We start from the raw sequence: 12,888 nt of genomic DNA on the forward strand, positions 1-12,888 counted from the left end.
TATTTGTGTGTGTGTGTGTGTGGGGGGGGGGGGGGTTCGATGAGGAGTGGGTTTGGGGGGGGGGGGTGGTGGATGTGTGTGTGGAAAAACAACACAAGGCACCCGCAAACACAAGGCACCCGCAATCAATGGGAGGCTGACCATTACGGATGTGAGTTTGGGGAAACTATTTTGGTAAGGCTGTTAATCGGAACAGTAATTAGCACCCTCATTCGGCAGACCAAACGGAGTGGCTTTTTTCAGAAAATTGAGTGGAAAGTACTTTGAGAGCTTCCATTATTCCTATATTATCACAGTTGTCTTGCCACTCCCCCCCCCCCCCCCCCCCCCGTTATAAGGTTGTCATGACATCTGTCAAAACATACTTTAAAAAAATATAGTCATGCCACCGTTATGATTAAATATTAAGAATGTAATTAAATAGTCATGATGGATGTTAAGTGTTTATTATCAGGCATCTTAGACTGTCATCATGTCTAATAATGACCAAGACATGTCATGATAAAAACAGGAGGTAATGATACTCATGCATACCTCCTTGGTGATGACTAAGAATGTTTTACTAGACAGTACAAACTTCAGTACCAAAGTCACCTTCATATCCTCCCATGACTTGCCCAAAAGTAAGATGGCAAGTGAAAATCAAGTGTTTCATAGAGGCACAAATTCAGACCCAACCAAGCACAGCCAGCTCCTAAGGTGTCAGTAAAATATTAATCACCGGAAAACAACGCTCCAAACCCAGTTAGAACTAAGCCAATGATTCACTTGTCAAGCGCAGGCCTAAGACCATCATAAGAACTTTTGCACATTTTCTAACAGATCAGAGCAGCCACCCACAGCTCCAGCAGCAATTAAAACATAATCACAGCAGCTATACCGGGCTGGTCAGACAGCAGCCCGTCAACCCCTATATCAGAGATGTGTCCTAGTTTCGCAAACCATGCTGCGCCTGCTATGACTCGACAACTGATGATTTATTCATTCATGTGAAAAAAGATGCACAGCACTTCTCAATGGAAGCACTGCAGGCCATACGTGTGGATGTGGTGGCAGTTTCACCCCCCCAATCCCTCTCTGGCTTGATCCAATGTGCTAAACCCCCCTGCGTTCAGAGGAATATTATTAACTCCTAATGCCTCCCACTGAACTTTATTCAAATCTAATCAACAACGTCTTCCATTGCAGCTGGGCAGAAGAGGTCATGTGACTCCTGAGCGAGTCTCGCTAGCTCTGACGGATCTACGTGGGATCAGTGGCAGATCTGCTTTCTGTCAGCTGCCATCTGGACAGTAAGAACAACTCGATGGCACCATCCACAAGACAGGGCATGAATGAACAACTAGTGGATGGCTCCAAAACTACATTTAACCAAGTGCAGTCTGGGTGCCCATTTCCACTAGGCACAGAGGATGCTAGAGAGCAGCTGACAGAAGGCTACAGGTCTGGCTCTGAGCTGGCCCTGATCCCACACTACACACAAACTCTGTCCCCAGATCAGCCAGCTACTGTCTGTGAAGGAGGACTTAGTTACTTAGGACTTAAAGAGGACAGTAGTGATGCTTCCTGTTTCCGTCATAGTGACATACAACAGAGTATAATACCCTTGAACTGAAATAAGTAGAAAATAGTCTTGTGTGCCTCTCATGTCACATTTTTGTGTGTAAAAAACACCCAAGCCCTAAGCCTTACTCACAAAGTATTTGTAATGCATTCATTTAGACACACTGTTTATACAAAAGTGAACTTACAGTACAGAGCGTTTGGACACTTCAGATTGGGGTCAGTCAGATCAGATGTCCGCCTACATCCAGTGCTTTCCACTAAACCTGCAATGTCCTGCAGGCAGTGGTAATGCTCACACCAGATAACTCAGGGCCATTACCGAGTGATTGGCCGAAAGGCAGGCTTAGGTAGAGACGCTGCGCTGCGCTCCACTCCGCTCCGACGAATTACACGGCCACATCCACTGGCATACAAAACACATCCCCTCACTAAGCCCGGATGAGCCAGCCCCAGACTATGCACATTGTGCTCCTACAGAAGGGCAGGCAAAACAGCTGACCCAGGGACAGTCTATAGAGATAGGTTCTATTGAAATATTATGCGGCTGTCTAATAGGATGTGGGCCCAGAAGTAGAGGTTGAAAGATGAGGTGCGGAGGTTAAGGTTAAAAAATGAGGAAACATGGCACTCATGAAAATGTTTTTTTTTCCAACATAAATTCAATAGCCTTGACCAGAACTACAGTATTGACCAGAGAGTATAAAGGCAGAAATAGCCTATTTCCTGACCCCTCAACTGAATGCAGTGTGCTCCAGTGAACATTTGCTTTTGTTACATGTCTCAGCACAATGATCAGCCTGAGTTTATGCTAATGTCAATAATGACAGTTCAGTCATTTGTTGAGAGCACGTTTACCCGCTACAGAGGCCGGCGCACTGACACAATAAACGTGCCCTGAATAGCAACTGCTTTAATCGCTTCCTAGCCTAAACTGTGTCAGAAGCCAGAACAGCTGCATCCGTTATCTTACTGTGAAAGTAACGGTTCCTGACAATTCACTGAAGTGTGTCTCCTCCGAGACTTCCTACGGAATAAACAGTAGACAGCGGATCAATCAAAGCTGAATGTACTTACAGTGACACCATCCGAGGTGGCAACACCAGTGCAACTTGAAGCACTTGCCGTGACTGTGCGTGGCGCAAATGGAGAGGCCGTCGCATGGAAGGAAGTCCGGTCTGCCAGCGCAGCTCTTGGCAAGGGCTTGCGCCTCGTCCAACTTCTCGCTCTTCGTAGTCTTGTGCGCCCCCGACGAGGCCATGTCGTTCCTTAGAATCCAAAATCAGAAACGGTGAAGAAAGGTGCGCATCCGTGTTCACAGTCGTCTACATCCTGTTTTCTCTACATGTCTACTAAAGAACAAGAAAACAAAAGCAGAGACAATGATGTGACACATGACAGTCAAACCCCGAAAGATCATTACCATTAGGTTACATTTTATATTTGTGGCCATAAATACTGTTGAACTGAATGCCTTTCCATTTCAATTCTGCTCAAATTATAATAAAGTCATGAGGTCATGCTACCCAAACCGTCACAACTTATCTTACCCAGACAACGGCGCTTTCCGCGTAGACAAGACGTCGCGGACCTCCGTGCTGAACTGTTTCCGCCGCTCCCTCAGTTCCAACATCTGCTCTTAACTTCACTATACGGCGACCGATCACTGCCGAAGCGACGCTTCATCAGACCATTCCGACACTGGTACTCCACCGCAAAGCACATCGAAGAGGTCCACAAAGCGAACAAAAAGGCAAATACTTCTGCATACCACAAATACAAAAGGCAATGTTTCCAGACACAGGCACACTCTTTAGGACTCACCCTTGTGCAAAACAACAGCTATGCTTAGAGTTTCTCCCTGCATGCCAAATTTCAAACGCAACAGTCGGCACTCGGCACAGCTCCACGCCTGGCGACAACCTCCGAGTGAATGCCACTCAGTTTCAGCTGACGCTAAACTGGCTGGACACTCGCATCCAGCGCGTCTCCCACAACTGGCTCGCCGCGGAATAACGTCACTCCCCGGTAGGTCGCGCTGTGCGCTCACATACTTCGAGACGGGCCCCTGCCTGCCTCTCTCTATCAGAAGAATATTCATGAAACGTCACTCAGTATTTCTGCACGGCGCGCTGAGATTGAGGATATATATTGATAATTGCTAGAGACACACTTCTGCAGAGAGGGCAGCAGCGGCGGCTTATGAATTTACATGCTCCGTTTCACGCAGCGATTCTCTCCCACACGGCAAGTTCATCTAGTTACAGTTCACCGAGGGGAGAGACGTGCATGTTTAATGGCATTTAATTAAATTGCCGATAGCCAGACCTGGCCGGGGGCTAAGGGACCTGATTTAATATCTCTTAAAGCAATAAACAAATGGACGTTAATGTAATAGCCAAAATATGGATTGAGCAATAACAAATAAACTAAAATACATCTTGTCTTCTACCTAAAACATTAGTCTTTGAGCTCAACGGCTCACCGCCATTCAGATTAATTGCAGGAATATAATAGACGTTGGTAACCAGGCTTGGAGCAATTTACAATCAGCTTTCATTAAATGGTGATTAAGCCCCGAGAGGGTTATGGAAGCAAGAGAGGTTGCAACCTGCGCAGCAGGGGTGAGCGCAGCTCCGGACTCTCTCTCGGCTCGCTCTCATTGATAGCTTAGTCAGCATGCTGGAGGCTGAGTGGCGAGATTCTGTCGGAGGGGCAGCATCCCTCTGCCTCCATGGCGACAGAGGAACAATGTCAGAGAACACACACTGGCATAACATTCACACAGGGACATGCCATGGTACCCGCATGGGCATGGGCATGCACACACACACACACATACATTCACACATACATGCATTCACACTGGGACATGCACACACACACACACACACACACAGGGACATGCACATGGCGGCAGGGTGTCTGCCATGGTACCCCGTATAGATGGGCAATGTCAGAGAAACACAACAGGGACATGGACACAGGGTGCACACACAGAGGCTGGACAGGGATTCTGTGCACACACACACACATCTGTCTTCACCATGATTACATACACAGGGACATGCACCTGACGTCAAAATTCATCCTCATCTCCCGTCGCAGATGGCACAGGAACGTCTTCATCAAGCGGGTTATTAGCGCATAGCAGGGGTTATGGAAGCAAGGCCGAGGGCACTGAGGTTGCAGGTTGCGCCCGTTACGGATGGGCAGCGCAGCTCCCCGGACTCTCTCTCCGCTCTTTGCGGGAACATTGACAGGTGCTTAGTCAGCATGCTGGAGGCTGAGTGGCTTGAGATTCTGTGCAGGCGTCGAGCATCTGTCTGCCTCCATGACGACAGAGGAACAATGTCAGAGAAACTCAACCTGGCAGCAGGGTGAGGGATATGCCATGGTACCCCGTATACATGGGCATGCACCCACACACACACACACACATACATTCACACAGGGACATGCACACACACACACACATTCACACTGGGACATGCACACACACACACACACACACACAGGGACATGCACACACACACAAACACACACACAGGGACATGGACACATACACACACACACAGAGGCTCGCACATGGACACATTTTGTATGCACACACACACACACACACACACACACAGGGACACACACACACACACAGAGGCTTGCACATGGACACATTTTGCATGCACACACACACACACAAACACACACAGACACAGGGACATGGACACACACACACACACACACACGCGCACACACACAGAGGCTCGCACATGGACACATTTTGCTTTGCATGCACACACACACACACACATACATACTCATACAGACACAGTCCACCAATGTGCCCTGATCCCTTACACTGATGTGATAAAAAAAAGTATTCTATTATATATTGAGTTGATAAGGACCTTCTCAGATTTATTCCAATGTTATTCTCCCCCCATCCTCTCTGTTGCGTGCGGCTGGCGAAGACGTTCAGGTTAAGATCCTAAAAATACATCTCACCGGTACCATGAACCCAGCTAGGGTATGGAGGCCCTGAATAAAATATGATGATGGGCGAGGGTGGAAAGTTTATGCCTTATTTATGTGCATAATTTTTATATGTAATGAACCATGAGGCAAGGTTTGAGGGGGGATTTGGCTGTGCTCACTGTGTCAGGTTGCAGAGGATGCTGTAAATATGTTCTCGTCGATTCGACTCGGTGTTGTCCTCAACTGGCCTCGTGTCTTTCCAGGACAGCCGCTGAGTATGTGGCAGTATGTGGCACTGCTTCTCAGTCGTCCCACTGACTCAACATCAGGACCCGCAGTAATAGGCACATAATAGTCTTCATTCAGACAAACTAGGGTTCATCTACTCACTGCAATAAGACCTGAAGTCTCTTCACATTGTTGTTGTTTTCATCCCACCGGCAGATGCATGGACACTGACTAGAAGGCACACAGTTAGGAGTTCATTACAGCAATAATAGTCACTGAATACATTTACTTTTACATTTATTTATTCAGCAGACGCTTTTATAAGAAGCAACTCACAAAATGAGGAACAACATTCAAGCAACAATAAATACTACAACACAGAGGAGACCTTAGATAACAATAAATACTACAACAATAGATCATAAAACCAAAGGGGTGCAGAAGTACTAGTCAAGTGTATCCAAGGAGATGATAGTGTTAGGGAAGTGTATGGTTAGTGGTTTGGTAAGTGTTAGGGAAGTGTATGTTAGTGGTTTGGTAAGTGCATGGATTGTTTAGTGCATGGATTGTCTTAGGAGAGGAAGTACTCTTGAAAGAGTTGGGTCATCAAGAGCTTTGTGAAGAAAGGGACGCCCTGAGTAGAATGTGCACAGTTAGGTGTTCATTACAGCAACAGTAGTCTCTCTTAGTTCCTGATCTCCCAGCTCCTGACTGTAGTTAATCTTCCAAGTGCTATAGAGGTCAGCCTCTTCACATCACTATATGACTTGGTTGCTACTGGGCTAAAAACATAACATCGTTCCTACCGATAGCCATCACACGATATAACTTTTCCCTTCTTTACCGCACTGTTGTGACTGATGACAGATGTCTGTTTTATCTTTTTGTATTGTTATCTTTGATTATTTTAGCTTTTTGTGTTTGAATGTACTGAATGCTGCTACTGATGTAACACTCAGATTTCCTCTGGGATCCATAAAGTATTTCTTATGGTTATAGTTACAGTATGGGATTTGGCAGATGCTTTTGTCCAAAGTGACATACAAATACAAAACAATATAATATTTAAATTTGACAGGGAACAGATTAAAATGTTGGTCAGACTATAATAAGGAAAATAGTAATAATAAACAACAATGTCAATTCAATCAATAGCCTAATGAAATAAACAATGAAAATGAGGGCAAAAAGCAATAATAAACAATAATGTCCATTCAATATAAAAACAATAACATGGTAAGACTACATTAAAGAGAATATCAATAATAAACAATAATGTCAAATTAATCAACAGCCTGATGGAAATAAAACAATATTATACACCATATAACGCATAAGAAGCGCTTAAAGAATTAAGTGCATGTTGAACAGATATGCCTTTAGACCCCTCTTAAACAACCCAAAACTATCACGGATCGGAACGGATCTGATCTTGTCTTATCTTATTTCATCTCATCTCATCTTATCTTACTCAGACAGTCTGTCACTGAGTGGCAGGTACACAGTCAGGTGTGTGCTCCTACAACCTATACTCCTCTTCCTCTCTCTCTGTGTCTCTGCCCTCTCAGGTCCCACCTGACGTTTGTCTTCACAGATGCACCATGTCGCATAATTATCCCCAAACTGCTGAGCACTGATGAGGCATTCTCGGGAGACGGAAGAATGCTCAGTGAGCCCAGCGTTGTTCCTGATAACTGCTGATACCACCCAGATCTGCCATTGTCCTTTTACCAGATGTGCTTCATTGTTTCATGCGACCATATTTAAGTTGTATAACTATGTTTTTCCCCTCTACTCCAACACAACAAAGTAGATCTTCCCATCATCTCTGGGTCCCATTTGGCCCATATGATTTAAATATCTCACATTGTTGTATCCAGGCAGATGTGTGGATGAGAGGAGATATTCAGGTGTGTGCCTACAGCAAGCACAGGTCAGGACTTGGACACAAGCCATCACTACTCTGTAACTACTACTACTCTGTAATGTGGTGGAGCATGCAGCCATGGCCTACTGGTTAGCGATTCGGACTTGTAACCGGAGGGTTGTCGGTTCGAACCCGACCAGTAGGCACGGCTGAAGTGCCCTTGAGCAAGGCACCTAACCCCTCACTGCTCCCCGAGCGCCGCTGTTGTTGCAGGCAGCTCACTGCGACGGGATTACTGTGTGTTTCACTAATTCACGGATTGGGATAAATGCAGAGACCAAATTTCCCTCACAGGATCAAAAGAGTATATATACTTACATACATACTTAGAATAGCTTCCTGCAGACTGTTGTGTGAGCCAGAGCAATGACCAAGTTATGCTCTTACCTGTAATGTGATGCACAATTGACACAATTGCCAAAGCCCACAGGTCTAAGAGGATATCAGATTTTTACAAGTCTTACTTTTGCCAATTGATGAGATATTTAAACCATTAGCCTGGCTCGTTGGGGTTGTTTACTTTGCCCCAGAGATCTAGGGTCTAAGGTTAGATGGGGTAGCTGAGGTCATATGGGGTAACTGCTCTGGCATTTGCTCTGGCCTTCTTGTTTTTGCTCTCTCAGCTCCTGTATGACTCATGTTTGTCCTCATAGATGCAATGTAGTGGTGTTTTTCCAAAGCGCTGAGCTGTGATGAGACAAGCTTCTTTTGGTGCGCATTAGTGTCTCCCTTCAAAGGCTGATTCATAGTTTGCATGCATATTTTCATACATACACACACACACACACACACACATACACACGTGCGCCATCATCAAAGCTTGAGAACAAAGACATTCTCTCTATCTGGGTCTTTCACAAGACAAGAAGCCCCGCATAATGATGCCTGATATTAGTTTGTGGAGTTTTCTGTTCTCATCATCATCCACCATAACAAAGACGCTTTGCCACTTTTCCTCTCTCAACAATTCTCCAAGGCCCACATCATCAAAGGATGAAGGTCTACTTTGACTTGGCACCCAAACATTCCCACCTACCTCACCCTGGAGCCTTTGTCATCATAGAAACAGTCTGTCGTAGCACGCCGCCCTACCGCTGTGAGTTGTGTGTCTCACACCGACAGTGGACGCAGCATCTGCACAAGCACTGCTCGTACTCCCAGAGACGGAGAAGAGGCGGAAGGGAGGAACAGAGGACACACACACATGGACGGGATCTCATGGAGGGACCACCGGATGAGACTTCCTGTGCTAAGGGCTGTGCTCCCCTCAGCTGTTGTAACTAAACTGAGAGAGAGAGAGAGATCAAATTGATTGGCTTTAACGATCACTTTACAAGGATGGTTGTACAGTAGCAATACCACACTTGTGGGGAATTCAGCCCAGGATAGTGGTGTTGAGTATGAATGGCCATGTAAGTGTACGTTGGTGTGTGTGTGTGTGTGTGTGTGTGTGTGTGTATGTATGTGTGTGTTTGTGTTATAATACTAGTACCAAAAATTACATTGTGATATGCAAATATGCTATATGATTTACATTCTAAAACAGACCCAAGTTTATACACATTTTTTTTTAATTGGATGTCAGGTCCTCTAATACATCTTTGTCCCTCCTTATACAATGTACATGTGTAGTGCATGCATGGCTGACTTGCTTGACTATCTGCCCACTGAGCACTTGAAGAGCCTGTGCCTTTTCAACTTCCTCTGAGGATCATAAATGTGACGGCCAATCTCCAGTGACGTGATTACAGGGGACAGGCTCTGGGATCCATAGCTTAAGCCAGTTACATTCATCTTTCAATCTTGTAACTAGGTCAGGGCCACGTGCTCTTAAAGCAGGGCCGGCATCAGCTGTGTAGCACCGTTTTCCCAGTCAGTTGACCCCTGACACAGCCTGTACAGTGTGATATACAGGGATGGAAAAATTGAGAAATTAAAATAAAGTTAAATAAAAAGATGAATGGTCATTTTACTCAATGATGCGTGAATGTGTGTGTGTGTGTGTGTGTGTGTGGTCTGATTAGATAGTGTTTCGTTGCTCGGTTGATCTCTGCAAATCTCTCTGGCACTGAACCATCTCTTTGGCTGAGATTATAATCCAGAGCAGAGGCCTCATCCCGGCTGACTGGCAGCATTTATAGATTGCTGTGTACATCAATCTTCTCAGATTTTTACAGCATATTGCCAATAAACGTTTAACTCTCACTGTTAACGACCCCGTCTATAATAAAACGGCAGGAGAGGGCGGTTTGATTTGAGCGTGTGGTGTGTTGCATTACCGGCGCTGTTGATCTGTAAATGGGCCGGGCCGGACTTTTGATTTGTAGTGAGTGGAAAAGGCTGCTGCTGCTGGCGACGCTGACAGATGGACGCGGCAGATGTTGCCTTTAGTGGCAGAAGAGGAAGTAAATCTCTCCGGCAGGCGAGATTCCAGCCAGGCATCACTGTGGCCGATTGTGTAAACGTTTCGAGAGAAGTTGCAGACAGTCTGCATAAAGGACACAAGGTTTAGGTGTGTGTGTTTGTTTGTCAATGTGTGAGTGTGCATGTGTGTACATGCATACTCTTTTTCAGAGACAGAGAAGTAAGAAGTAAGTGTGTGTGAGAGAGAGTCATTGTTTGTATGTATTTATTGCAATGAACTGTAACACTGTATATTGTAGTATGGGCATTTGGTGAGGCATTTGAGAGGTTGAATGTTCTGACCGCATGTCCGTATCTCCCACCAGCCCCCTACCCACTCTCCTGCACAATATGTGGAAGAGGAGAAGACTGAAGGAGGCAGCATGCTTCTTAACCAGGAAACCACCTCTCCTTCCCTTACGCATCACAATGGCTCACCTTCCGGCAGACTGAACGTTTGTTATGTCATTGGCGTCACAGTCACTCCAAAGGAGTTTCACTGAGTGAAGGTGGAGATGGAAAGAGGGGACTGGGGAGTAGACGTGGGAGCTGATGATGTTTAATATTCAAACGATGTCTGTACCTTTTCAGACTCTGAATAATGCATTAATGAGCCAGGAGTGCAGTGAGCTAAAGTGACAAGATAACCATTCATCTCTTCAACAGTTTACAGGACTTTCCCCTATCTGTCCACTTTGCTGTATCTGTCCAGCTCTCTCTCTGGTCTTAGTGGACAGCAGCTTGGTTTACTTGAACTTAATGGGTCTGTGTAACTCGGTCACACAGTAAACCCTCCATGACAAAGCATATTGGTTTAGTTGTGAATTCTTTAATAGGCTCTAGGGTGTGTGGCTCTGACTACTCTAGGCGATGTTGGGCAACGCCACTGTTGACGTTCAAACAAAATGGAGAGTTAGCTCACCCCTCCCGTGCAACTGAAACTCTCCTGAACACGCATCTCGTTGGCTGGAACCATACGGTTTTATACACTGCTCAAACAAATGGGCACAAAGGGAACACTGTTTCATAGGAGTATAGCATCAAGTCAATCACACTTGTGGGATATTGATCTGGCCAGTTATGTAACAGAGGTGGTTGTGAATCAGTTTCACCCGTTTTGGTGTCAACAAAATTAACTACAGGTGCATTAGAGGGGCAACTATGAGACGACCCCCAAAACAGGAATGGTTTTAGAGGTAGTGGCAACTGATCATTTTTCCATCTTTATCCTTCTTATATTTCATCCTCTGTTTACAAACAGAACCCTGAAGAAGAATGAGATCTACATCACATGCCGTGTTCGTTCACTGTTTAGTAGCAGGCTGACATCTACTGGAGAAGTGCTGTACTGCACTCTCTCACTCAATACTTACTGTATATCCTGCATCACATCCAAATCTCTTTCCTGAAAGGTGCAGTCAGGGATTTCGCAGGAAGTAGCCTTTTGTTTGTGTTTATGTTAATGACGCCTTTGTACAAAAATAACCCCATACATTATATTTTAACCAAGGAATAAACAAAACACGCCAGAGAGGTATGTCACCCCTACCTTCAGCATTCCCAGAGATATTCCCTGCCGGGTTTCACACATTTTATTGCCTATACATTTGCATATAAAAATCTCCTATCTACTAGTACTCACTTGTATGTTTGTTCCCTTAAATTGGGGCCAAAATATAAAATGTGCAATTAATTACACTCAAAGCTACACATTTTATAGCCAAACACAAAGGTAGGCTAAAGTAGGCACATTTTATTGCCAACATTGCTATTCAAAACAAAGGACATTATTCTATTGAAAAGAATCCTTCAGATGCCATTTATTTTATGCATAATTAGGGTTGAACTGTTAGAGGCTAGTGGTACTACAAACAAGAGAGTTTTAGCAAAAAAAAGTGGAAATTATAACAGCAAATGAACACAACGCAAGTGGCAACAAAGGTATATGTGGGATAATGGACTCCATGGCGTTCGGTTAACAGAAAAATTATGCACTTACAAGTTGTCTGTCGGGGCCGCATTACCACCTTGAACGTGCATTATTTTTCTGTTAACCAAACGTTGTGTCATCCATTATCTCTTACATGTGGTTGAGCAGTTCGTTAACACCTGTGCCCTCTATATTTGAGGCATCATCTTCTCTTTTCAAACTTGTCTCCAGTTGAGGAATCCCCCGATGAGTTCCCATCAGTCCTCTAAATCTTAATCTCCACTGGTTCTCTGTGGCTTCCCGTTCTGTAGGGACCAGTCCCGGCGGCATGGGGGGGCTTTGGGGGGCCAGGCCCGTCCTGGAAGTCATCTGTGCCCGCCCTGGACGAGCTTGGCTGCTCCAACCAACCCCAATCCCATAGATTGATTTTGAACACTTATTAAATGTAGGCCTAGCCTATACGTTTGTCAATCTAGCAAGTAGCAAATAAAACTTGTAAAATCTGTATTATTCCGTAGCTAATCAATCAGGAACATTAGGTAAGCCCATCACCTAAATGGAGAGGAGGTTACGTGGCGCAGTCTACTTCACTTCTGCACTAACCCCTGTCATCCGATGACAAAGCTTATCGGCTCGCAGGTAGGCTAAATCTCATATCGTAGTTAGTAGAAGTATGCCTAGTAGTTTCTGGGTTTGTTTGATAGCGTTAACCTTTACAGTTTTTTTCTTCTGACCTAGTCGGAGAACAGGGAGCTTACCACTCCAGGGCCGAAGTTATCCGTAACGTCGGGGCTAACTCCCTAACACTCTATCTGAAAGTGGTTAGCAAATGAACGAGGATTTTGGTTTTATCTCCGGATTT

At 45.1% G+C, this 12,888-nt stretch overlaps 1 protein-coding gene across 2 annotated transcripts in view; it reads right to left on the minus strand.

Annotated features, from left to right (window-relative positions):
- LOC125291500 (UPF0524 protein C3orf70 homolog B-like) overlaps window positions 1-3,557 on the minus strand; it is a 22,405-nt gene extending 18,848 nt beyond the window's left edge. The window contains exons 1-2 of one of the 2 annotated variants that reach the window (XM_048238214.1): window positions 3,114-3,557; window positions 2,641-2,912 (exon numbers count right to left, since the gene is read on the minus strand). In XM_048238214.1, the coding sequence (XP_048094171.1) occupies window positions 2,641-2,824 (184 nt within the window). In that variant the 5' untranslated portion in view covers window positions 2,825-2,912; window positions 3,114-3,557. Of the gene's footprint in view, window positions 1-2,640; window positions 2,916-3,113 lie in introns of both variants that reach the window. The other variant, XM_048238213.1, reaches the window with a different exon arrangement.
- Window positions 3,558-12,888: the final 9,331 nt, after the last annotated feature.

Source organism: Alosa alosa, chromosome 3 (assembly GCF_017589495.1).
Source record: "Alosa alosa isolate M-15738 ecotype Scorff River chromosome 3, AALO_Geno_1.1, whole genome shotgun sequence".
NCBI lineage: Eukaryota > Metazoa > Chordata > Actinopteri > Clupeiformes > Clupeidae > Alosa > Alosa alosa.